The sequence below is a fragment of the Fusarium fujikuroi genome, chromosome FFUJ_chr10 (assembly GCF_900079805.1).
Source record: "Fusarium fujikuroi IMI 58289 draft genome, chromosome FFUJ_chr10".
Lineage (NCBI taxonomy): Eukaryota > Fungi > Ascomycota > Sordariomycetes > Hypocreales > Nectriaceae > Fusarium > Fusarium fujikuroi.
Window position 1 is genome coordinate 1,985,281 of NC_036631.1, and position 24,343 is coordinate 2,009,623.

The 24,343-nt window shown below is 48.6% G+C and overlaps 11 protein-coding genes, besides 1 other annotated feature; 4 read left to right on the forward strand and 7 right to left on the reverse strand.

Annotated features, from left to right (window-relative positions):
• Positions 1–410: 410 nt before the first annotated feature.
• On the reverse strand, positions 411–2,647 carry FFUJ_10976 (related to ARG81-transcription factor involved in arginine metabolism; the record flags this gene model as incomplete). XM_023569821.1 has 3 exons in its annotated part: positions 411–1,385; positions 1,434–2,353; positions 2,401–2,647. 3 exons carry the CDS (start codon positions 2,645–2,647, stop codon positions 411–413), a joined length of 2,142 nt encoding a protein of 713 aa, XP_023436981.1.
• Positions 2,648–3,052: 405 nt separating this feature from the next.
• Positions 3,053–4,066, reverse strand: FFUJ_10977 (related to gibberellin 20-oxidase; the record flags this gene model as incomplete). Its single annotated transcript, XM_023569822.1, has 1 exon — positions 3,053–4,066. The coding sequence occupies one exon, from the start codon at positions 4,064–4,066 to the stop codon at positions 3,053–3,055; it is 1,014 nt and encodes a 337-aa protein (XP_023436982.1).
• Positions 4,067–6,095: 2,029 nt separating this feature from the next.
• On the forward strand, positions 6,096–7,555 carry FFUJ_10978 (related to endochitinase; the record flags this gene model as incomplete). XM_023569823.1 has 5 exons in its annotated part: positions 6,096–6,374; positions 6,432–6,577; positions 6,629–6,848; positions 6,899–7,327; positions 7,376–7,555. 5 exons carry the CDS (start codon positions 6,096–6,098, stop codon positions 7,553–7,555), a joined length of 1,254 nt encoding a protein of 417 aa, XP_023436983.1.
• A 297-nt stretch (positions 7,556–7,852) lies between these two features.
• On the reverse strand, positions 7,853–8,661 carry FFUJ_10979 (uncharacterized protein; the record flags this gene model as incomplete). XM_023569824.1 has 2 exons in its annotated part: positions 7,853–7,953; positions 8,010–8,661. The coding sequence occupies 2 exons, from the start codon at positions 8,659–8,661 to the stop codon at positions 7,853–7,855; spliced, it is 753 nt and encodes a 250-aa protein (XP_023436984.1).
• A 414-nt stretch (positions 8,662–9,075) lies between these two features.
• On the reverse strand, positions 9,076–10,591 carry FFUJ_10980 (uncharacterized protein; the record flags this gene model as incomplete). XM_023569825.1 has 2 exons in its annotated part: positions 9,076–10,462; positions 10,521–10,591. 2 exons carry the CDS (start codon positions 10,589–10,591, stop codon positions 9,076–9,078), a joined length of 1,458 nt encoding a protein of 485 aa, XP_023436985.1.
• Positions 10,592–11,063: 472 nt separating this feature from the next.
• On the forward strand, positions 11,064–11,954 carry FFUJ_10981 (uncharacterized protein; the record flags this gene model as incomplete). XM_023569826.1 has 2 exons in its annotated part: positions 11,064–11,114; positions 11,160–11,954. The coding sequence occupies 2 exons, from the start codon at positions 11,064–11,066 to the stop codon at positions 11,952–11,954; spliced, it is 846 nt and encodes a 281-aa protein (XP_023436986.1).
• Positions 11,955–12,025: 71 nt separating this feature from the next.
• FFUJ_10982 (uncharacterized protein) lies at positions 12,026–13,555 on the reverse strand (the record flags this gene model as incomplete). The annotated part of the gene is made up of 1 exon (XM_023569827.1): positions 12,026–13,555. The coding sequence occupies one exon, from the start codon at positions 13,553–13,555 to the stop codon at positions 12,026–12,028; it is 1,530 nt and encodes a 509-aa protein (XP_023436987.1).
• A 475-nt stretch (positions 13,556–14,030) lies between these two features.
• Positions 14,031–14,600, reverse strand: FFUJ_10983 (uncharacterized protein; the record flags this gene model as incomplete). The annotated part of the gene is made up of 1 exon (XM_023569828.1): positions 14,031–14,600. One exon carries the CDS (start codon positions 14,598–14,600, stop codon positions 14,031–14,033), a length of 570 nt encoding a protein of 189 aa, XP_023436988.1.
• A 1,338-nt stretch (positions 14,601–15,938) lies between these two features.
• On the forward strand, positions 15,939–18,279 carry FFUJ_10984 (uncharacterized protein; the record flags this gene model as incomplete). XM_023569830.1 has 2 exons in its annotated part: positions 15,939–17,421; positions 17,477–18,279. 2 exons carry the CDS (start codon positions 15,939–15,941, stop codon positions 18,277–18,279), a joined length of 2,286 nt encoding a protein of 761 aa, XP_023436989.1.
• An 873-nt stretch (positions 18,280–19,152) lies between these two features.
• On the forward strand, positions 19,153–21,366 carry FFUJ_10985 (related to high affinity methionine permease; the record flags this gene model as incomplete). XM_023569831.1 has 9 exons in its annotated part: positions 19,153–19,435; positions 19,492–19,731; positions 19,782–19,877; positions 19,927–20,002; positions 20,047–20,327; positions 20,384–20,558; positions 20,611–20,747; positions 20,802–21,054; positions 21,117–21,366. 9 exons carry the CDS (start codon positions 19,153–19,155, stop codon positions 21,364–21,366), a joined length of 1,791 nt encoding a protein of 596 aa, XP_023436990.1.
• Positions 21,367–21,823: 457 nt separating this feature from the next.
• Positions 21,824–22,514, reverse strand: FFUJ_10986 (uncharacterized protein; the record flags this gene model as incomplete). XM_023569832.1 has 2 exons in its annotated part: positions 21,824–22,124; positions 22,195–22,514. 2 exons carry the CDS (start codon positions 22,512–22,514, stop codon positions 21,824–21,826), a joined length of 621 nt encoding a protein of 206 aa, XP_023436991.1.
• A 782-nt stretch (positions 22,515–23,296) lies between these two features.
• Positions 23,297–23,433, forward strand: a tRNA (tRNA-Tyr).
• Positions 23,434–24,343: the final 910 nt, after the last annotated feature.

Below are 24,343 nucleotides of genomic sequence, written 5' to 3' on the forward strand. Positions count from 1 at the left end.
ATCACGACTTGAGCCAATCCATTGATGAAAATCCTATCACCAAAGCGACCGAGCGTCCAATTATGAAACGAAGAAAATTTGGAAGTGGTAACAGATCTGATATCATTGAACATCCGGAAGCTAGACTTCCATTACAAGGCTCAGACGTACCCCAAAGTTTATCAAAACCTCCATATTGGCCGATGAATTGTTGAACGAAGCTTATTATTTGTGGGCTCATTTGCGACTGTTTTTCGATAACCATGATCGACGCAAAAATTGCCAGCTGCTCCAGCGGGGACATTGGGCAACATGTAACTTGCAAGAGAGTATCGCTGCAAGGCTGAGAGCAACAGTTCGAAACCAAGTAATGGTCTCAATCGATACACAGTTAACACAACTTGCATGAATTCGTAATCATAATCCAGTGGCTATGACACCAATGGCCACCGACGTAGATCCCTACAAACTTCCATCCACGTACAATCATCCCCAGACGGCATCCCTTCAGCCTCATCCCTCCTCCTCCAAACCTCCACCAACACCTCCTTCGCCGCCCTATAACTCTCAAACCCACTCCTCCCAAACCCTTTATCCAACCACTTCTCTATGTCCCTCCTCTGTCTCGCCCTCGCCTCCGCCCCCGCTATAAACGCGGGCCACGCCGTCCCCGGCCCAAGCAGATTATTCCTCTCCAGCGCCTCATCAAACGCGTGCAACGACTCAACAACATCATTGACACTATCTTGTAGAACCAGGGGATTCACATTGCGAATACGACGGTAGAAGAATATCACCAGCGCGGAGGCGAGGGCGCGTACCATGTGCATATGTGGTGTTCCGCCTGGGGCGCTGGGACTGGCGCTCATGGTTGTGTTCTCGTTGTGGCGGGAGCGGAAAAGACAGACTGCGTTTTCTAGGTATGAAGCACGCGGCTGTAATGCCATGAGTGCTTCTGCGTCGGACTTTTTAGAAGCGGATAGACGATCCATTACGTTGGCAAGGCGTGTTATTTGCGACACCAGACTGAGCCACGTCTCTGGAACGCCGTAGATCTGCATATACATGTTCTCATGATCCTGCGATGCATCTGCGAGGTGAATGTCTTTAATATCGCGTTTCGTCTTCTGACCGTGGAGTTTTCGGGGTTCAAGATGCAGGAAGTTGTCGAGTGTCATGTCGGGATTGATGGAGCGAGAGGTTGTGGTGCGGAAGGGTGTTTCAATGGCGTGGTTCTCGTCGAGGTATACGTTTAGACTCTCAGAGACGATGCGCATCCAGGCGTAGATGTTGTGGAGGAGGCGGGCGCGGCGGGATATACTTGGTTTGGTGAGGCCGCGCCAGCTTATGAGGCGTTCCATTTCTGTGAGACACCAGCGAGTGTCTGTTTCGTTGCCGGAGAGAAGCTATGATAGTTAGTCTATGTAGTGGTGTATGGTAGTAGGGGAACGTACTGCTGTTGCTAGCACGGCACTTATACCCATTAATTGCTCCTTGTACTTGGCCTTGTGCGGTCCAGGCTGCGATTCCTTTTCAAGGCTGACTTTGAGATGTTGTTTAGCAGCTTCATATGTCCTCCTTGAGAGTGATTTCCAGTGATCGCCAGGTCGAGCTAGATTCGGGAACGTGATGGAGTTGAGCGACAGATGGAATGACGAAACAGCTATCAGAGCGTAAAAGGTAGCCAGGTTAGCACGCTTGATCTGATTTCTGTCCACATCCAACATCGTCAACTCGCTCAGTGTCATTATAGAAGAGGGATAGTGAAGAGTCTTCCAAGCTGACTTTTCGTTGATGGGGAGAGAACCCATCTGGCTGATGACATCGTCGTTGAAGTGCTTCAGAAGAAGAGGTGCGTCCATCATGAGATCAAGCTGCGGCCATGCAACGTCATCACTCGCTGTTCCAAAAGGCATCATTTCCAGAGATTCGGAGAAGCCCATGTTGGATTCATTAGGCCAATTGAGATTCATGGGCAAACTGTCGAAGTTGTCGAAGGGGAGTTGAGGTGGATTGTCGAGAACGCTGACATCCCAGGTGAATAAATCACCCCAGTGCAGAAAGTCGAGGGACGTTGTTGAGAAGTCGTTGGAGGCTATTTGATCGTTTTCGATGGTTTCTGAGAAGTCTTGTGTTTGGTTTTCCGAAAGAGTGTCGAGATCCATGTCGTTGAATGAGACATGGTCTGAAGGCGTTGTGGCGAACTGACTTGTTTCGAACTTGAAGACCTGAAAAGGACCAACTTCGCAAGTATTCGCTGCGTCATCTTTAACATCCAACCCTTTGGACTCTTCATCAATCTGGTTCAGAGCTGCCGTCACCGTCGATGGGACATTCGTAACAAGAGCATTGCTCATAAGCTCCCTATCCTCCTCTACAAAATTAGCCTAGCCCATTATACAACACGCTCGATCCACTTACCAGTAAACAAATGTCTCCTCGAATACTGCTCCGCCCCAACATCAGCAATCTGCGTAGGCTGCCTATCATAAACCTCCCTCCCCGTCGAAACCAACCATCTCAGCGCCGGCGTGAAACCCTCACAGTTCAGTCCCGCCTGCTTACAGCGATTGCACCTCGGCAGAGACTGATCACACTTGAGATGGCGTTTCCGACATGTCTTGCACCCGCCGAAAGAGTGCGTTCGTCTGGATTTGATGTTGGACATACTAATTCGTTTGAGTCGATACTAATTCATCTGAAGATGGGGAGTGAGGGTTTGTCTTAAGAGGAAGGGGATCGGGATTGCTTGCTTTTTTGGGAGGGGGCTTATCGGCGAGTGCGACGTGGATTGGCGAATTAGAACCTAGGAAGTGAATTGGGAGTGTTTGATAGGTTGGGAGAGGGAGCTAAGGTGTTCTAGTGTGAGGCTTGAGGCTTCGAGATTGTTTCTCGCGTGATGGGCGATAGTGCCATTTTTGGTGGAGATTTGGGAAAGACAAGACAAAGGGCGTCAGTCGGTTGTAAGTTGTGGGTACCCAGACATGATGCAGACAACTGAGACTTAGAGAACACTGTAGTAAATAAAATTCCGCTATGCTATAAACTATCAATTTGGATCCCCTCTCCCATTTTAAGCCTTAGCCTCAGCAGAGAACAACTTCTCAATGCGGCGGTTATTCCACTCCCAGGCAGTAACATCCTCATATTTACAAGGAACACCCTCCTCAATAAACTCCTTTAGCGGGAACAGAGACGCACTTCGGTTGGGCTTAGCAAAGTAAGCGATAGAGTATCTCTCCGGAATGACCTGCTCGCCGTCACCAGCCTTGATAGAAGGAGGATACGTAACGCGATGGCATGCAGCCTTGAAAGTATCGTTCGTTAAGCGCTGCAGAGAATCACCGATGTTGAGGATGATGTCAGTGGGAGAAGCTGACTCGACATTGTTGAATGTTCCGAGGTTTTCTTGGTCCTCGACTTGAAGACCGCCGACAGAGTCTTGGAAGAGCATGGTGATGGTACCGAAATCAGTGTGCTCGGCGATGCGGGTTGCTGTTCCGTCTGCGAGTTCTGAAGCAGGAATAGCAGGGTAGTGCAAGATTCGGAACTCATTCTCAGCGCGGTTATGCAGCGCCTTCAAGTGATCAGGAGAAACGCCAAGAGCAATAGCAAGCGCCTCAAGAAGCTGCATCTCCGTCTTGAAAGCCATCTCATAAAACCCCTCCATAAACCCTCTAAACCCCGGCAACTCCTCCTCCGGAACCCAAAGGTTATCCACAAGCTCATCAGTCGCCGATCCAAAATCCACAGTCTCCTTGATATCGCGAGTCTTTAGCGGTCCAAGGCCTTTCTCGTAACCACTAATATTGGCGACGTTTTCCTGGCCGACGAAGGAGTACCCGCGGTTGGGGTTTGCCTGGGGAGGGTGCTTGGCGAGCATTTTTGTCTCGAGGGGGAGGTTGAAAAAGCGCTTTGTTTGGGCGAAGAGCTCATGGATGGCGGCGGAGGGGATGGGGTGGTTGATTAATTTGACGCCGCCGCGCTTCTTGAGGAGGCGGAGGAGGGAGTCGCAGAAGTCTTGCTTCTGGGAGGGGGTGCCGAAGAAGAGGGACATGTCGAGGGTGTCTGCGTTGAGAGCGGCCATTTTGGAGGTTGTTGTAAAGGTTTGGAGGAGAAGTGTAAGTGAAGTCGGAGACTGAAAATGGTTGTGATTGTAGGTGATGAAGTCTGTTTGATGCTGACTTCACAAGAGTTTATATACACAAGTCTTTCGGAAACTGTTACTTGTTTCCCCAGACTCACATCTTTCAATTTCAGTCATCATGATTTATCCAACGGCCTACGTCTTCAATTCCAGAAACATGTCAGTTTCCCAAAGAGTATAGCGAATAGCTATCTGTCAATGCCGGGCTAAGCCGTCAGCATAACAACCCGGAAGTGCCGAAACAACATCAAGAAAGATAGTGAACCCGACAGTGAGACTGGGCCATCGCCAGATGGAGAGTTAGAGTGACGGCTATCGTCGCTGGAGTCGAGATAAGGATGAATCGTCTTCCCAACAGGCAAGCTGATTGTTAGTGCGTGGGGAAGAATTGAGGGCTGCACAATAGGCAGGAGATCCCGAGATGACCGTATTGGCTGACTCGCTGGTTTGCTTACCCTAGACCTTTTCAGAATGCAACGAACTCAAATAAATGTATCGCAAACCGTTGGAAAGGGTTACTAGAGCGTTTAACAAAGGACCATTGAGATAAGAAAAAAGTTCAAGCCCATAAAAGCGATCTTACCGTTCACCATTGATGCAGCCGTTGATGTCAGCCCGAATGTTTCAATCACCTTACTTTGACCACCTAACATGGAGCTGCTCCACACAGCCCTCTTACCAACGGGCTCAACTCTTGCCTGGCTTTGACGTTTCACCATCCGTAGAAACTTCGCATTGGCCTCCAATCATTCTACCCCGTGAAACGATCGACAGTGTCTATTCTTGGCAGTGGGATTTTAACGGTGGGATGCCGGATCGTGCCGACTAAAAGGGATGAAGGTCAATGCCCGGGGTTCATGCGCCGGCAATTCCGGGATAATTTGATCCGGAGGCATTGCCAGCATTCGCATAACAAAACAGGAGGTCGCGCAAGAGGTACGTGATACAAATTAATCGCCTTTTTTATCTGATCTTGTCATCTTAATTGTTATGTTCACGGTAATGCCGTTGCGCTGCCGTGAAATTCTCCGAACATCGTTCTTACGCGGGTATTACGCGACTGTTGACGCGTCGGGTGACCACAAGATTCTCTTCACAACTTGATGGAGATGTTTTCCTTCATTCTTGAGAAAATAAGTTCCATTCATCATCCGTACGTGATCCAATCCCAAGCCATCGCAGCCGTTTCGTGTTCGCGATACCCTCCAGCATACGTGCCGAGCGGTTAAAACAGAACTCTCCTCAGTGAAGATCCCCCCGACCCTTTGGAACGGTAGTTAACCCACTGCAACCACAACACGGCAAAACCGGACCTTTTTGAATCACCTGTACCCAAAGAATTACCCTCACAGTGAAATGAGATGAAGTCTATCACCCAGAAAGTTCCCGTATCGTCAATTACACCGTCACATCATACGCGTCAACGGCACGGCACAGTAGCATTTTAACCACCAGTGGCAGCGCCATCAGATCTATCCTCTCTCTCGGTAATGCAAGCGACAGTCAATGACGTACATAGCAACCAACCTGTCTAGAAATGGTCAGCCAACGCGTCCCCCCCTATGCTTGTTGGGGCCTAAACCTGAGACAGCCTCAGCAAAAAAGCACGAACCGTAGCTCGGCAGATGCGGAAATGACAGGGAGGAAGCTTTCTAGAAGCGGGGAGTCAAAGGGAATAAACTTTGCACTAGCGCTTCAATTCAGGGGATTTTAACTGCCGCTGCGACGGGCGCTGGGCATTGAGGCTTAATGCTCTGTTCTGCGGCGGCAGCTCATACGTTTTTGTTATTGCGATGCGCCGAAATTGTTCACAAAGCTTATTAGAGTAGCATTGTAATGCAACGTTAATAACGACAGACATATATAACCCGCTGCTTACCCCCGATCAATTAGCCGATGCCCATCACTCTCACTCATTTCATTTCTTACGCTCTTTTTTTTATTCTCGGTTAAAAATAACAGTGCAACAATGCCATCCTTCAAAGCCATCTCGGCCTCGCTTGTAGGCCTGCTGAGCCTTGGTAGCGCCAGCGTCATTCCCCCTGTGAACAGTGAGGGGTACTTGGTTGCCTCGACCTACTTTGCGGGGTTCCACTCCACTAGGGGATTTCCTGTCTCGGCGATGCCTTGGGACAAGTACACTGATGTGAAGTATGCGTTTGCTGAGACTACGCCTGATGGATCACTCAACGTTTCCACGTCGCACCCTGAGAACATTCCTTGCTTCGTCAAGGATGCCAAGAAGCACGTATGTTACCGAAAAGCTACGAAATCTACAAGATTGGTCTGGCTAACATGCTTCTAGAACGTCAAGCCTCTTATCTCAATCGGCGGTTGGGCTGGAAGCCGATTCTTGTCTAGCAACATCGACGGTGCCAAGAACCGCACCAATTTCGTCAAGAATGTCATCGACTTTGTTGAGAAGTATGGCTTCGAAGGCTTTGATATTGAGTAAGTCAATGATCCCTAAGCAAGAGGAAGATTGTGACTGACGGAACTCAGCTGGGAGTACCCCAACCGTCAGGGTCTCGGATGTAACGTCATCAACAAGGATGACACTGCCAACCTTCTCGAATTCTTCAAGGAGATTCGCAAGGACCCCAAGGGTAAAAACTACTACATCACTGCCGCTGGATCTGTCTTCCCCTGGAACGACAACACTGGTGTCGCCTCCAAGGATGTCAGTGGCTTTGCTGATGTCCTCAACTACATCATGCTCATGGTATGCAACTATCCCCCAGTACCAACCCTGATCTCTACTAAAACCTCCAGAACTACGACTACTACGGCGCCTGGTCCGCCGTCGCCGGCCCCAACGCCCCTCTCTACCGCTCGTGCGATCCTCGCAACGACCAGGGCTCCGCCGAGGACTCCGTCACCAAGTGGACCGCCGCCGGCATGCCCGCCTCCCAGCTCGTCCTCGGCGCTCCCAACTACGGCCACGGCTTCAAGGTCAACAGCACCTCCGCCTATGGCAAGAGTAAGAACCACAAGCTCCAGCTGTACCCCGCTCAGAACTCTACCGATCGCTTCCAGGGAAGCAGCTGGGACAACGATCCTCTCATCGATGCTTGCGGTAACCCCAACCCTCCTGGAGGCACCTATCCTTTCTGGAGCTTGATCAAGGAGGCTCACTTCCTCGATACCAAGGGAAACCCTGCCTCTGGTATTGCTTCTGCTTGGGATAACTGCAGTCAGACAGTAAGTCATGTACCTGGAGATACATGGATATAGGACTAACTTGAATAGCCTGTTCTTTACGATGCCAAGCGTGAGATCTATGTCAGCTACGACAACGCTGCGTCTTTCTACGACAAGGGCAAGTTCGTTCTTAAGAACAAGCTCGCTGGATTCGGAACCTACGAGGCTGGTGGCGACTACAACAACATCCTCATCAACTCCATCCGATCGGCTGTTGGTCTGCACTAAGCTGCAGATGCAATGAGCCTCGTGCTTTGACTTTGTGGATTTTAGACTGATGGATTGGCTTTGCTGGTCTTGTTAACACATGCTTAGAGAATCTCCTAGCTTAATGAAACTTTTCACTTCTTGTAAAACAATTTATTTGTGAATATGAATGTTAGAGCAGATATAAACCAACAATGAAATGCGTTGTGAACGACTAAAAGAGAAGAAGATATGTTATGCTTGCTATGGCCTCTGCCATTCCTCATGCTTGTCTATGCAGCCAAGTCCGAGACCTTTGCTGCATGATATAAACTTGAATCAAGAGCGTTTGCCAGAGCCTGCATGAATAGTGGCCTCAACAAAATCATGCCCAATATCAAATCTGATACCCTCAGGGTTCTTAATCCCCGCTCCTTCATCTGCGAGACAGTTAGCAGGTCTTCTCAGCCGAAGCACGTCAACGTTCAAGACTTACACCATGTATGATCAGCCTCAGGATGAGGTCCAACAAGTCCAACCGAGCCCTTCCCATAAGGCGTAATCGAAGCGGCAACATCTCCATTCGCAGAATACTTTCCGACAATCTTCCCTGGCTTGCTCGCATCCAGACCCCGAATCACAACTCCATCCTGGAAATACAGCCATCTCTTATGCTCTATCGTTCCCGAGTCAAAAGTCCAATCAACATTGATAACCGCATCTTCCTGACCCTTGATCTGCGCCCCTCGACGCTCAATCTCCTGCTCCGTATCAACGCCCTTGGGCAGAAGGTTATACCCATTAACAGGACCCGCGAGATAAGCACCAAGACAGAAGCCAAGATAATGACCCCCGGATTTGACAAATTCTTGGATAGCCTTTTCGTATTTCTTTGTGGAGCGGTATGCTTTGCTCCAGTTCGGTCCGCCGCCATGGGCATACACCGTTGCGCCTTTGAGAGCCTCAATCACATCGATTGGCTCATTTGGACCAGCGAAGACGACCTCAAAGTTGGATGGGGAGGAGACCAAGAGGTCGCGGACGCCTTCAGGACAACCTTCTGATGAGGCTGGGCCGCGGTATACGACTGCCTTAGGACGTGCTTGTGCGCACAGAGTGGCTGATACTCCGTAGGAGATGATAGCCATTGCGACGGAGAATGGGCTTCTGAAGTGCATGATGTTTGAATAGAGTGATCGATTGTTGTGCTTGTGAGTTCGAGTTGATGGTGCTGATTTGAGTTCTGAAGCTTTATCCATCGTCTCTGTTGGCATATTTATATCCAAACCGCCTCTGGTCGGCATTCCAGACAAGTTGCCTCCCGTATCTCGGCACGACATGGCGTACAGCTCATCAAATAGGTTCCCAAAGTGCGTACAGATCCTTCATATAAGCAAGCCCTCAGCCGCATTGACAAGCACTGCCAGCCACGATTCATTAGCGCTTTGACGTCAGCACCTGATTAGACAGCGCGTACAAAGACCCCCCACTTGGTGACATGCTCTAGCCCCTTCAATGGAGCGCTTCATCCCGGAATGTGCACAGATTGGATCTGAGATGAATTAAGATTCGGAGCTTTCCCTTGAGCTCTTTGGGCGAAACACCAACAATGCTCCGTCATTAGCTGAGGGTCCTATCTCAGGCCATCGCTCCGTCTGTAGCCCAACAGCTCGCAACACCATGTCGTTTTCCAGAAAATCCGCTAACTGGCCACTGTCCCAGATGATCTCCCTCCTGCTCTGCGCTCTCAGCATGAAGATAATCCTGTGTCGAACATTTTCGTCCGTGCAGTACACGTAGAGTTGGAATAGAGCGGCGGTAAGGTCGATTTTGAGACCGAAGCGTGGTCGGGATGGGTTACACCATAACTTTTCCAGTTGATCAAGCAGAATGTTGCACTCAGCGGGATCAAGATGAGCTTCGACGTCTTCGTCAACGCAGGATTGTTCTTCAATGAGAAGTTCCCAAAGTTTATGCTGTATCCTCAGGTTAAGAACCTTTTCGCTGTCAATAGGCTCTTTGCCAGCTGACAACTTCTTCACGAGAATGTCGAACTGGCATTTCCAAGTTTGTACGTTCTCTTGTAACATCGACCATTGCGTATTACACTCTGAGTCTTCATTCTCCCATTCCTGATCAAGATCCCAGGAAATATGGGACACCATGTCGTCAAACTGATTCATGACATCTTCTGCTTCATCAAGATTTCTGAATTCTCCCTCGATTCTCTTCTGCTTTTCCCCCGCTGGCATTAAGAGATGCGTCACGTCGGGAAAGACACGCTCGGGCGAGAAGATGGCGACTTGGGCGGCGATTGCGTGAAATATTGCAGCTAGTTCTTCGAAATCGCGGTTGGGGAAGTATGTTTTTGGGACGTGGTTTGTCAGGATTCTAGTCCCGGACTCGAGATGTCGAACTGCTTCGCCAAAGTCCCCACGGAGACTCTCAAGAATAACGAATAATATGCAACACGTCAAGACCGTTGACATTTCCGGCGGCGACTCTTGGTTGCTTGTGAGTTTCGCAATAGCTTCATTGTAATGCTTCAAAACGAATCGATCAAGCGACGCCGCGGATGATTGGTTCTGCACTGAATACTGCCAATGCGTCGCCCCCAAAGCCAGGACCGCATGTCGAACGCATTCGCTACTTTGACTCGGAACAAGAATATTCCTCTTCCAGAACTCCCTGTTCAGATACGGTGTGATCTCCAACTGGTTGATGATATCAGAGAAGAAGTAAACGTAGTAATTCGACTCGAGCGTATCGCCCGGTAGCAGAGGCACCGCCGGAGTCGACACCTTGGCAGCCAGAATTGGCAGAGAGCGGCTCTGCGTCTTTGTCGTGACAGCCTTTGATTGGGGCGTATATCCATCGCAAACATACCCTCCATCCTTGCATCTCTTACAAGTGGGTTTCTCCTCGTCGCATTTCTTGTGTCGTTTCTTACTGTATCTTGAATCAGTAGGTCAAAGAGGGAGAAAAGCGGATTGTATGCGGGACTTACCACGTGAGACAGCCGGTACGAGTCTTGCGTGAGAACGCTCTTACGCGCGGAGCGCGTATAGACCTATCCATTTGGTAATAAGAAGCCACGGATGATATGGTTGTCCCGATGAGCCGTGGACTGGCCCAGATAAGAATGACTGAGGATGTGCAGCAAGTGTATGATGATGCAGAGAAGCTTCGTCAGTGGTTCCATGCCAAGGCCCCGCTACTAAAGTTCCGGCCCTAGAAGGCTGCTAGTCACCCTCCCTGCGCGTATAGACCAGCCAATTGCGTCTATTTCCTTCAGCCTCACTTGGGAGATAGCGCCGAGAATAGTGTTAGGCAGCACAATTCGGCCGGACAAGTAGGGCTTTGGGAAATGTCCGTGAATCCTTCAGCTACGCAAGATTGACCGATGAGCCACGTTTTACGTGTCAAGATGCATCCTTTTAAGCTTGTTTACTGATCATCTCGGCACTTGACTCACGTATAAGCTCACGCAACTTCAGTCCTGAAATTCCGAAAAGTTAAAACAATCGTCCTGAAACGCGACACCATTGGGATGAATCCTTTGGGTGCGCTGGGCTATGTCGTCCAATGGATTGTCTATGCAGTGCGTATCATGACACCTCTATGAGATTACAGCTGACGTGAATAGGGGCTCTACGGATATCAAGACTATTACCCTTTGCTTACGGCGCTGCGACACGTGCGCTCTCTTAAACCCCCGACCTCTGAAGACGGAGCGGCAGGAATTCTAGGTCGGACGAAGAACACATCCTTTTGGTCGACGATATATCCCACCAAAGGCTTGGGAACATGGCTTGTTGGCGTGGCTGCAGAATCCGCTCTCGAGCATTACCTGCGAATGCTTCTCCCATCCTTCCTTACGAAATGCTTTATAACAATCATCATCGCACCTCTGAAGTTCCTGTGGATTCGATCGATCATGTCCGAGCATCCGATACCTCTCAGCTCAAATATCAGACTTCTTCGTTGCGTCACAGCTAAGCAGTGGTTTCACTTCATCGGTACCTTGCTAGCTTGCAACGTTGTCGACGAGATACCAGGCCTTGTCTGCAAGTTCGGCCTTTTCTTGCTGTTGGTAAAGGGTGTTGATGTCGTTAAGGAATGGTCAAAGGAAAAGATCACAACGACTGGAATGATAACCCTCAGTGTCTTCTCCACGGTGCAGATAATACACGCCGTTATCAGTGTTCCACAGACGGTAGCGGGCGTCGAAGCCGCTCCTGATATAGATGAGATAGGAGAAGAGAGGAGTACACATGAACTATTGGTGGATATCAAGACATCGTTGAAAAGCATGAACTTTTCATTGTGGTTCCGATTCGGGGTCTATCATTGTATCGCGTTTGTCATGGCTCGCATTGCATTTGCCTCTGGGGCATTGGGTGATATGGAAGTCAGTATTAGTTGGAAAGACCCCCTATAGACTTAGAAACCGACGGTATATCATCTTGTAGCTTAGTCTGCCTCTCATGCTACAGCCATGCATCTGACGAGTCAAGAGACTGTACATTTACCGCCTCCCTTCTTCACCTCCTCCATCAACAACTTAAACTCCAAATTATCTTCTCCACTCTCAAGGCGCTCGAGGTTCACCTCATGGTCAGGAAAGATAGATCCATACTTCTCATCCAACCACCCATAAGGCCAAATACAAAGCCCTTCCTCCTCTTTGACTTTCCTTCTCCAGTTCTTAACCTTGCCATCCTCATCAGTCGGCGGGACATAAACCTCATCACCATAGTAGTCCCCTTCATCTTCCGTAATAGGACGTTCCTTGGTCGGCACACATACAACCTCTGCAGGTGCTCTCAGAGCCTGCCGTGCAGCTTTAAACAGATCAGCCCACCTTGGTGCATCGTCGCCATTGGGATCGGAACTAAACGCCACGCATTCCGTGATGCAGAGTCGGGACAGCGTGCCGTTTGTTGCTTTGAGGTAATCTGTAAGCACAGAGGTCACTGCTATACCATCCACGTGCAACGACCTCAACGAGGGCATGCAGCCAGGAGGTATGTACAACGAGCCTTCGCCGCCCAGAAAGCCATCGTCGTGAGTCTTGAGTTTAAAGTATTCCAAGGCAATTGCATGAGCCAGAACACTCGTCGGCAGTTCATTGAAGAAGGCGTGAAAGCCAGGTAACGTATTAGCCTGCCAACCAGCCCCATTGTCACCACCATACGTATTGAGCGTCAACTTCTTCAACCGGCCTAGAAACTCAGACCATTCTTTTTCCTGCCAGAACGAGGTTTTTCGAGGGAGAAAGTTCAAGATGGTAAACTCATCGACTGGCGAAAGCGTAGCGATGTCATGGTACATATCCCGCAAGGCTGCACGCCATGAATATCTCCCTTCCTTTCGCTCAACGTCTTCCCAACTTTCAGGCTCGCAGCAGAAGTAGATGTAGTTTTTGCCGATATCGTTGTTGTCCCAGTCCGCATCGAGCTCAAAGTCTTGTTCGCCATTGGTGTGTATCGTCAGGGCCTTGCAGCGTGGTAGGCCCTTGAATCGGATGAGATCCTGGATGATTGATGTGTCTGCTTCTTTTCGGGCCCAGACTGATGCGGGAGGATTTGACCAGTACCACCATCTGTCAGGATAATCGTCCTTGTCGCTCTCTCCCTCCTCCTCTCTTTTACCCTCCTTGCCGCTTTCGTCTGGTGTTTCAGGCTCTGGTCCAGACTCTTCGCCGTCGTTCCCTTCCTCATTCTCTGACATATCCTCATCCTCACTCTCATCCTCCTCTTCCTCCTCCTCATCCGCCGTCTCAGTCGATTCCTCCGGGTAGAAAGTAACATTCAACCTCAATTCCAGAATATTTACTCCATATTTGTCGACAATAGTTGGCAAGATGTGATCCTCTACAAGCGGACAATTGACTCGCAGCACCTTGAAGAGACACGGCGCCATTGCGGTCCGAAGCCCGGAATTGGCCAGACTGAGGTTCTTTCGATCATCTGGCTCAAGATAATCCGAAATGCCGAATAGTACTTCAGGTGGTAGGTTCTCGAAAAGGTGAGCGGACATTGTCGCAGTGGATTGAGCTTTGTGATTAGAGACTGATATTGAGAGATATTTTAACCTCGGTATTGCAAAGCGAAGCTGCCAAAACGAATTGGGGATGGCCACATTATAAGGTTGACAATTGTTGTCGGTGCTGCTGGTGAGAATAGTGACCTGAAATGGCGGGACTATGCCTGTAGTGGTCTAGAGTCAGCTTCTGTTGCCTGGGCTTTACTGAATTCAGCGTTTACAGAATTCTTGGCAGTACGGGTACTGATCCGCGGTTGAATACAGCACCAACGCCCTGTAGCCTGACTGCTGCTGAGAAGAATGATCTTTGCTCCTCCGATAAAGAGCAGTCGAGTTACAGGGCATTAGTGGGCACTAATCACTGGAGCTTCTTATCAACAGCACCTTGAGTATTGAGCCTCCCTACCTTAGCCTCCGCAGAAGGACATTTATTCTTCAGACGAAATAAAGTGAGACCCGACTGGTTACATCAAACCCCCTCCTCTACCAAGATACCTCTCCCATCCTTCTCCGTCCCATCAACAGGCCCCAAAAACATGATATCATGCAATATCTGCTTCCAAGCGCCATCCTCTTCCCGCCACCAATACTGAACCTTGACCAAAATCCCTCGTCCCTTATTATCCTTCGTCCACATATTAACTCTAAGCCCCTCCCACTTCTCAGTCTTCGCTTTGTCGCGAACCTCCTCCAAAGACGCAAAACCAGCGGGAGCCAGTTCCCTGATCGTTGCGAAATCTTCTCTTTCGCTTGTAATGAGTGGTCGCATGGTGTAAAAGCTTTTCACGGACGCTGGATCCATTTCACTAATGTCCCATCCAGCGTCGCGGTAGATTCTCTGGAGGACGTCGCCTGATTCACGAAGGTAGTGGAGAATGATGTCTCTGCCTTTTGCGGCGTAGGCTGGGTCTGTGCGACATATCTGACGGCATTGAGATGAGAAAAAGAGGGCTTTGGCCTCGATGGACTTTGTTTCACGATATTCGCGATATAATTTGAAGAGTTCCTCCTCAGGAGGCGAATATTCGGGAGACGCCATTGTGATGTTCTGAAGTGCGGTGAATAATTCTGCTAGAAAATTTATTTCTGATGTTAAGCTCAATAGATATCGTTGTACGTGGTACTGGTTATTCATTTAGCCATTCTTTCAGCTTGTATTGAAGCCCGCTTATGGTTTTCATAAGCTGGAGGACCCAAGGAGACATACCCACGATACTGTGTCTTACTTGACAACAAGTCATCGAAAATATTACAAGGCTGCGCTGCTTTCTGGTGGCTGGGGCCATGCGCCATGCATTCGCTTGAAACATCCAAGTTCTGTTGTTAGCAGCATTGACCTAGATCTCAGCGTTAGATCAAGCTTGTGCGACATTGTTACTGCTGCGATAACCGAGCATCCTTGTCTCACCGCCTGGGTGACATAGTCAAGAGGTAACACGCCAGAGGCAATCAGAGTTGTTTATATGCTTCACATTACTGAGAAACTTAATTTTCTCTTCACCATTCCATTTCCTCGACACCGTACATGATGCCAGGCCCTCAATTCTCACGGTGGTTCAGACAAGGGACGGGATGCAATGCACGCCAGTCTGTTTGTGCTCTTGCGAGGGAGATGCTATAACGACTCAAGAGGAGCCATTGGACTTTGCAGTATTGAAGTGCCTCTAATGGTATTTTATTGGCGCTTGTCGATGCCACGGCCTCTTTTCCCAACGAAAGGCTATCTTGGCCTTGGAAAAACGCAACTCATCACTGGCCAGATACGTACTCTATCGCCTTGGCAGATTGGGTAACACGAATGGCAGCTTGTCTTAAAGTACCCATATATGGACTCCACTGTACTGCATATAGCCGGAGACTCTGCCTCATCGCAAAATGTTAGATCTTGAGGTTTGGCAAGCATGGGACCAGCAAGCATACCAAGAGACTGGCGAGGACATCTTCAACAAAACACAGAAATACCATTTTTATATGTTCTGCCGGTAATTTCTGTGTGAGTGTTCTCTGGTAGGTGTATTCTGGCACTCAAATGCTTGAGAAAAGAGATAACAAGGTCTATGCACTTCTGCAAGCCACTTCATGTTTGCCCAGAAAAACTTGAGCGTCATTGGCCATCTCTTGGAAACTGTGTAACACAACAAACGACTAAACACAATTTTATGACGCCTCAACTTGAGAAAGTGTTTGTAGATGCATAAACGCGGGAACAGACATTTTCAATCAGAAAGTGGTTATTTATTTTGCTCGTTCCCCTCTTTCTTTTTACTCTCTCCATCGTCTTTGCCATCTTCAACATCGTATTCCACTACCAACGCTTCCTTATCCAGATATCTATACTACAAACGTCTACGTCTTATCTTTCACACATACAGACATCATGAATAGCGATCGTCGCTTCCAGCTTGAATCTTGCTCCAGCATACTAGCCGCTGTCAAGCTCATCGAGGAGAACGCCATAGAATGCCGCAGGAAACTCTTGGGTTACCAAGTCCTAAGTCTAAAAGACGACCAGATAGATCTCGACAATCGAATCAGAGACCTGGGTTCTGAGATGCGCGAACGTCAAGAGAATAATCGAGACATTACTAGCCATGCCAATGAGGCCAAAAGGTTAGGACAGAAGCTGAAACAAACCACCCGCGATATCTCCAGGAAAGCGCATGAGGAACCAGTAACACTAGAGGATATCGAGCCATATCTTCAAGAGTTCACCGGAAAGACCAATGTAGCCATGGGGGTCATGCTTGCATATCACGACAGACTCATGGCACAAGCTGGAGCGAACCTGCCACCTACTCCGGCTACCGACGTGGGCGGTGATAGTGACAACGACGCGATACTCGATACACCTGATTATTCCCCTCCCTCTCCTCATCCTACCCTCCGGATCCCTCCCACGAGTAACAGGACTTCCCCAGACGCAGGAGCCCCCCCGTTTCCCAACCATCGTGCACGTTGCCGTGAGATCACAGCCGCAGAGATAGGTGGGTTCTCCGGTCAGAAGATCACCGAGACGCCAGCTGGAAGCGCCGAGTGGTACGTGTTCCAGTGTGAAGAGCACAGCTTGCGCTTCGATGGCCTTCCGCGACCGGCACAGGCTGCCGCAAGGCATGCTATAACGCATAGGCTCCCACCTACTCGTCCATCTGCCATTGAAGCCTTTGGCATCAAGATCGTTGGTTGTGACGCTGCAATTGCAAAGGCACATAACGATCGGGTCGTCGTGCAAGCTAAGCGAAAGGCTGGCCTTCAAGCAAACCGAGGCACTGACGGCAGTGCTTATCGTCCTCAGCGTGAACGACGCACCGACGAGATGGCATCACTTCTTGGTGACATTAATCCCTCCCACCCACGGCATATTCCGGTCCGACAAGCAGCAGCAATGAGAAAGCGCACAATCCTCACCCGTGAGCTAGACGGCACTGAAAGGCCCTTTGAGATTACTGCCAAGACGATCTACTGGATCAAGTGGCCAGACGATGGCATCTGCTATCCAGCCTACGTTCTTCCTTGGGAATCCTTCCCGCGATTTTGGAGCAAGTACCTCGCACCAGTTGACCGTGGACTTTTGGAGACGGTAGATGAGTTGCCAGCCTGCTATGACAGAGCCTATGGACTCGCTGGTGTTTGGGCAGAGGGATCCAAAGATGGCCAACGAAAGATGAACAAGCGGGTATACCCCGTCATCTTCTTTACTCTTGGGAAGAGGTTTCCGTGGGAGTGCGAGACTGCTTGGGTCGCGGAGGAGGACTTTCGTGTTTTTGACGGCGACAAGGAAGATCCTCAGTTCAAGGCGTTGGTTGATCATTGGAAAGCGAGAGAGAATCGCCAGACTCCGGATGATGAGTTGATCAGAATGAGTAAGTTGACCATCTCATATATCTTCTGGTTTTCAGTTACTGACAGTGATATCAGAATTGATGTCGCCGCCAGGCGATCAGACATCATCAGACGGCTCAAGCAGCGTTCGGGAATCAAGTCCAGAAATGTCACCTGAGAACGGAAACATCGACGACGAACTCCGAAATTCTTTTATGGAGTTGAATGAACGCTTGAATAGCAATCGAGGGTCGAGGCGAGCAGAGTCACCCAACAGTGATGACAACGCTGGCGATATCGGAGATGCTTTGGTCCGCGACGCCATGGAATCTCAACCAAGGCATACCAGCGCTCATCTTTCTCAGCACATGCCGCAGCAGCGCCAAGGTAGCGAGACGTATCGTCGCGGTAGCAGGTCTATGTCACTAGACAATGGCCCTCCCACTGGCCGACTCTACCCAGATGAAGACGAGGATTCAGAAATCTATAGTGACGATAACCTTAAGCCGTTCAACAGTAGCAATCCCAGCGAGGAATCTAACGCCGCATCCAGCAGACACAACCTTGGAGAATCTCCCGTGAGGTCTTGGGAGTTCTCTGATTTCATCAATGGAAGGACAACGATCCCCCCCTCAGACGACGAGGAGTCTCTGCAGGAGAATGAGAGTCATTGCGAGATGAATTTTCCTTCCTTGGAAGTTTCTTCAGGCCAGAGGGCTGATTCCATTGTGATCGACGAGGACATTATGCAAGTTGATGAGCCGTCCACCTCGAGGGAAAGAGTCAGTTCCTCTGAACAGCGGTTAAGACAGGCGATGGCTAGTGCTGCTCGTCAGACAAATGATGTCTGGCGTGAAACCTTTCGTGAGCACTCTGAGGAGGTCGACGAGTTGTTATAGGCGAGTTGCACGTGTCCGTGTATCTAGCTAGCTTTGTCTCATTCTTCTTCTGTCTATGTTCTTACATTGTCTCTGCATCTGCCTTCAGCATTTTTCATCTCCACTCTGGAGTCTTTTAATATCTTTCAACTCCCCTCGCATCTGGCTTACCTCGTGGGTCTCGTCAACCCAGCCTGTCTTTACCAATAAGGCTTTCAACGGCTTTTTTCACCACCATCTCCTATTATCTGATCATTAGAATCATCAGATGTTAGGTCGGCGTCAATTGAAGTATTTATCCTCTTATCTCATTGTTCCTATAAGACGTCGCTTGTCCTCCATCACTTTTGTAATCTGATACGAGGACCTAGCATGGCATGACTGAAAACAGGTTTTTGAGACTTGTGACACAGTTTTGGGCTAACATTATGCTTAATTTAAAGACCTTGCAGTGATCAATTTAGCCAAAAGCAAAATGCAAGCTACGGGCGCTGATGCAGACGAACCTTGGCTATGGTCTTGACAACTTCCTCTTGAAGACTTAGACCATATTTCTACCGCTTATCATTTGACTGAAACCTTCGAATCAACATTACAATCACCTTCTTTAGTGTCTTGGCTTGCCAAAAGGTCCTTCGTCGATCGTCTTGGTCCTTGTCAGCGTAACACTGAATTGGCGTCAACGCCTTGGCCTATGGCGTGCTCTACCAGTCTGGAAGGTCATTAGCGTCACGCAATCGACATGGAACCGGGGGGAAAGGGATCGACATGCTCGTATCTTGAAATATCCCGATAGCTACTAACAAGTGGAATTGTTTAAAGATGTGAGGTTGCACTGGTTTGTTCGCATTAGAGCCTCGCCATCTTAAGAATTGTCTCCATTATTGTCCCACCATGGGTTTTTCTTTATCGAAATGGCGTCCTCGGCCAGAGGCAAAACCAGCTGTTATCGATGTCGATCAGAACTATACATCTGACAGCTCAGATCCTGCGCTTCTTCGCGATGGCAACCTTGCTTTCACGCGTGTGCAGGGCGGAAATGATGCTAAGGCTTCGTATCAAGAGGCTATCGGCGCGCCCGTGGAGACAAACTCACCTCTGGGTTATCATGTTGGATGGTTGACTATCATTTTCTTGAACGTCAACCAGATGATTGGTACTGGTATCTTTTCGACGCGTACGTACCATTGCTTCGTTTATCGAGTGGTCATCAGTAGACTAACGCTGCTATAGCTGGAAGTATCCTCAACTCAACAGGATCAATAGGCCTCGCTTTGATCTACTGGTTCATCGGCTTCATCATGGCCATTGCTGGATTCTGCGTGTATCTCGAGTTTGCCAGTTATTTCCCAAGTCGATCCGGAGCCGAAGTCGTCTATCTCGAACAAGCATACCCGCGTCCAAGGCATTTCTTTCCCATTGCATATGCAGTGCAATCTGTTGTCTTGTCCTTTAGCAGCAGCAATGCTATCGGTTTGTTTTCAGTAGTATTTCGGGCTGTCAGTTACTGACTGGTTGTGTAGTACTGTCTCGCTATCTCTGGAGAATCGCTGGCAAGACGCCCAGTGACTGGGAAATGAAGGGCGTCGCCATCGCTGCGTACACGCTGGCTGTGATTTGTGAGTATCCCAGGGACATAAAAACGTGAGTTGATTAATCCAGATGCAGGTGTGATTGCTCACAACAAATACTCCCTTTGGGCTGTCAACGTCTTGGGCTTCTTGAAGATCATCACCCTCATCTTGTCAGTTCACCACCTCGTCAATCTTCTCACTCTAACCTTTTCAGCATATCAATCACGGGCTTCGTAGTTCTCGGTGGCAATGTTTCTAGAATCCCAGATCCAAACGCCAACTTCCGCAACGCCTTTAAGGGCACAACTAACAACGGCAACGACCTTTCAACAGCCTTGGTCAACATCGTCTTCTCGTACACTGGCTATGCCAACGCCTTCAACGTAGTCAATGAAGTCAAGAGACCGATCCCTACGATCAAGAAGTACGGTTTCATCTCTGTACTTCTCGTTGCTGTCCTATACATGCTGTGCAACATCGCGTATTTCTCTGCTGGTAAGCTTTACTACGCCATCAGCTTCACGGCCTGATGTACTGATGCGAGCTTTTAGTCCCCAAGGAAGAGGTTGCAGAGTCAAACGAGATCGCCGCATCGGTCTTCTTCACCAGTGTCTTTGGTACCAGTGGTGCTGTGACAGCGTTGAATGTTCTTGTGCTCCTCAGTGCATACGGTAACCTTCTTGCAACACTGATTGGTGCTTCAAGATTGATTCGTGAGATCGGACGGTTGGTCGCCGTATCCCCACAGCTTCTCTTCGTATACTGACTCGACATACAGCCAAGGAGTCTTGCCCTTCACTACTTTCTGGGTATCAACAAAGCCCTTCGGTACACCCATCGGACCCTATCTACTGAAGTGGGCCATGACGTTCATCATGATTGTAGCCCCTCCTGCTGGTGATGCATTCCAATTTGGTGAGTCTCTCATCTCACAAGCTTCTGTTGTTTGTCCTGCTGACTTTGAGCCAGTGGTGAGTCTCAAGACATACCCCGAAGGCCTTTTCTTCCTAGCCATGAGTATTGGCCTCTACATCGTCCGACGTCACAACAAGCACGTTGGACGGGGACCTCCGGAGTTCAAAGCCTGGGATGTCGCAGCCATATTCTTCATTCTCATCCAGATCTTCATCATCGTCATGCCATGGTACCCTCCCAAGGGCGGCCCGTACGCTGGCGACGTGAGTTTCTGGTATGCGACTTATTGTGTAGTTGGCATTGCAATGTAAGTTTTCCCTCCCTTATTACCAACGATTGGACCCCAAACTGATCGTGCAACCTTGCCAGCATGATTCTCTGTGGTGTGTACTACGTCTTCTGGATCTATATCATTCCCAAATGGAAGGGCTATGCAATTCGGCCTGAAGTTCTCGAAGTTGACACAAATGGCGCCAACACGCATCGCTTGGTCAGGGTGCCTCTTACTGAGATTGAGAAATGGGACGCAGAGCATGACGAGGCTGGGAATTTGAGGCAACGTCACGTTGGTGATGGACCAGTGCAGGCAGGCGAGGTACTTGATCACAAAGAGATTTGACATGTGCAACAGACTTGGCTTGCCTGAAACAGATGGTCTTCCTTGTATAATGATGATATTGGCAGTATCTAATCCGAGTACCCACAAGCGTTTGGCTTCTTTTCTTTGATCGTTCGATTAATGGTCATCGTGAAAGCTTCTGGGTAAAAGCTTATATTGAGGTAAAAAATACCGTGTTCTTATTTGTTACCTGTGTTTGCAGCCTAAAGGTTAACCTTACAGGTCGCATTCATCCCCATAGTTGATCGTTCGATGTTGACGAAACATGGAAGATACAAGCATCTTAACCAACCAGTACAAATAACAGGCATAAACAGCCATTCCATATGATCCCAGCTCCTGCACAATCCGCCACCGGTCATTTCCCTTCCCAGCCTTCCCAGCCTTCCCAGCGAAAGTTTCCGCAATCTGGACCATGATTTCAGAATAACAAGTAAAGCCTACGTATTGAACTGGATCAGCAGGGCAAAAGAGTATCCTCAAAGGAGAGGCGAAAGTGGCGACACTCGATGAAACTGGTAGGCTCAAGTGGTGGGAAGGGAAAGGTTGCAGAGACAGCACCTTCGAAGGGATGACAGAGTCGGCAGGGGAGAGGAGAAGCCGGTGAGGCGGAAATCTCAAAGGTCAGGCGAAGCCAATGAAAGCGCCAGCAAAGGAGAGAAGCCTGTTGAAGGCTGACTAGCTTCGAGTTATAGCAGGGAGGCGCCGAAGGGAAGTCAAAGTCGACGTCGGTAGGCAAATTTGGCACTAGAAGGGCACTGGAAGCACCTTCAGCATGCAACTTTTAGCGACTGTTCAAAGTAGCAAGGTGGATCTGGTGAAACTCACGGAAGTTTGCAGTCGAATGGCGTGCATAGAAGCAGTGTCACCTCACGCTTTTCTGGGAGGTCGTGGCGGGTGGAAGTCTGGGAGGCCCAAAAAAGCCGCTCAAGACGGCGATGACGAGAGACGACGGCCGATCCACCCAATGCGGCGGCAGGAGGTGGGAGGCGGGGATTTGGGAGGAGGACGAAGACGGGAGGAGGACGAAGTTGTGCCTCAAGCTCTGCCTTGGTCGCCGTCCCTCCTGGAAGGACCCCCATCTCTGGGGCAAAGTACACTTCCAGGAGGGCAAGCAAGTCGTCGAGTCGAGGCATCTTTGGAGGCATGGCGGCGGCGGCAGCGGCGGCGATGCAATGGGAGATAATGCTTAAAGGTAAAAAAAGAAATATGAACGGGAAGCCTGGGAAATCGAGAAGGCATCCATTGCGGAATACCAGTGAGGAAGGAGCAGGCCATTCCATGAGGCGTCAAGGCAGCGATGTCATCTATTGAGGATGCCTGCATCGGTAAGGAACCAGTTGCCTTAATGAGACAATCTCTTGGTTGAGACGACATGATCACTCGAGCGGAAAAGAATCGGCATGGCTTGCATTATAAAATGGCAAATTGGAAATAGCGACACCCAGTGCTAATGAGAATAGGGATTTCCCATAAGTCGTCTTATTAAATTTATTTGTTAATAGGGGCAAATGCTATCTGTACTGGACCATTACCAACTTAATAGAGGCATAGTGGCATATGCGCCAGTAATACAACATACAATCGGCTTAGAGGGTAACTTAAGAGAAATAAATGCCTGGCTTGTACTGTATTCAATACTGCAGATAAGCAACATATATTCAAGTCCATGTCAAGGATGCTCTGTAACATCACAAAAAAAGGTCAGTAATAACAACGCCAACTAAACTAGTCAATAGGAGACTGTTATTAGTGTAGTGAGGCATTAGACACGTTGTTCATAATTGATAATTCAGAACTGGATGTTTACCATGCCTACATCTTCATTTTAGTAACTGGTTAAGGGATAATTTGTTACCTTGCAGCTAATTGTTTAGCAGGCCCCAGTCGCGTCTTCATTTATAGCTAGGAACTATTCTGCCGTTAATAAGCCGGTGTGGCCTAATGGCTAAGGCGTCTGACTGTAAGTTGCTAAGTCCTTAAGTTCGATCCCTGAGAATATACTAATGAGAAAATTAGTCTAAGAAGATTATCAGAAGACTGCGGGTTCGAATCCCGCCATTGGTTATTTTTTTTTAACTTTTTGAACTTAATAAAGTGATTAGAATTGATTTTGCTTTCAAATGAATATCTTCTTGTTTCATTCTAACTTCAAATAGTGGAGTTGTGGCTGAAAACGTGTTTGCTGTTGCAAAAACGGAATGGCATATTTTAATTGCAAAACGGCAAAATATCTGGCAAGCCTACATCACGTTTGTCTGTCAATAAGCTAGCCATAGATAAACCAATTTGCCATGCCGTATATTTGCAAGTAGAGTAAGAGAACTGTAGATTTTGCCTCAAGCTGCAGGAAATATATAATTAAAGTCTATAAAACTTACCCTAAATTATTCTAACTATACCTTAGTCCTTCAATCCTTCCAGGTAAGTCAGAATATTTCTTTCTTCCTTTTATATGTAGTTACCGCTTTATATAATTCAGTTTACTCTATTAGATTATCTGGCTACCAGATGTCACCGCAGAATGCCCCCCGAGGCTTCAAAGGAAACACAGCCATTTCAAAAATCAGCTCGGCAGTAATTTCGTCTCCTCGTGACGAACCTTATTTTAGACTATTATATGGTATAAGCATCTTACCGGCTGAGATGCACCCACGCTGAGGTCGAGATCCATAGGGCATTTGTATTTCTCGCTGATGAGCTGCCATTTGGCGATCATTCGAATCCAAATGTTAAAGCTCTGCCGTATCATGATTGGTAGGTGGCTCAAAACGTTCTGGCATATCATCATAGAAGAACAAGAAGAGTTTATCTGCAAGCTCCTATAGGCATTCTATATTATGTTTATATTTATTACTTACTAGTGTTATTTAGTAACAATTAAAATTTAATTATTATTAAGATAAATATCGGCCAAGCTATAATTAGGAAGCGGTTCAGACCCTTCTAAGTCAATCGCTTTACTAGCTAGGGGATA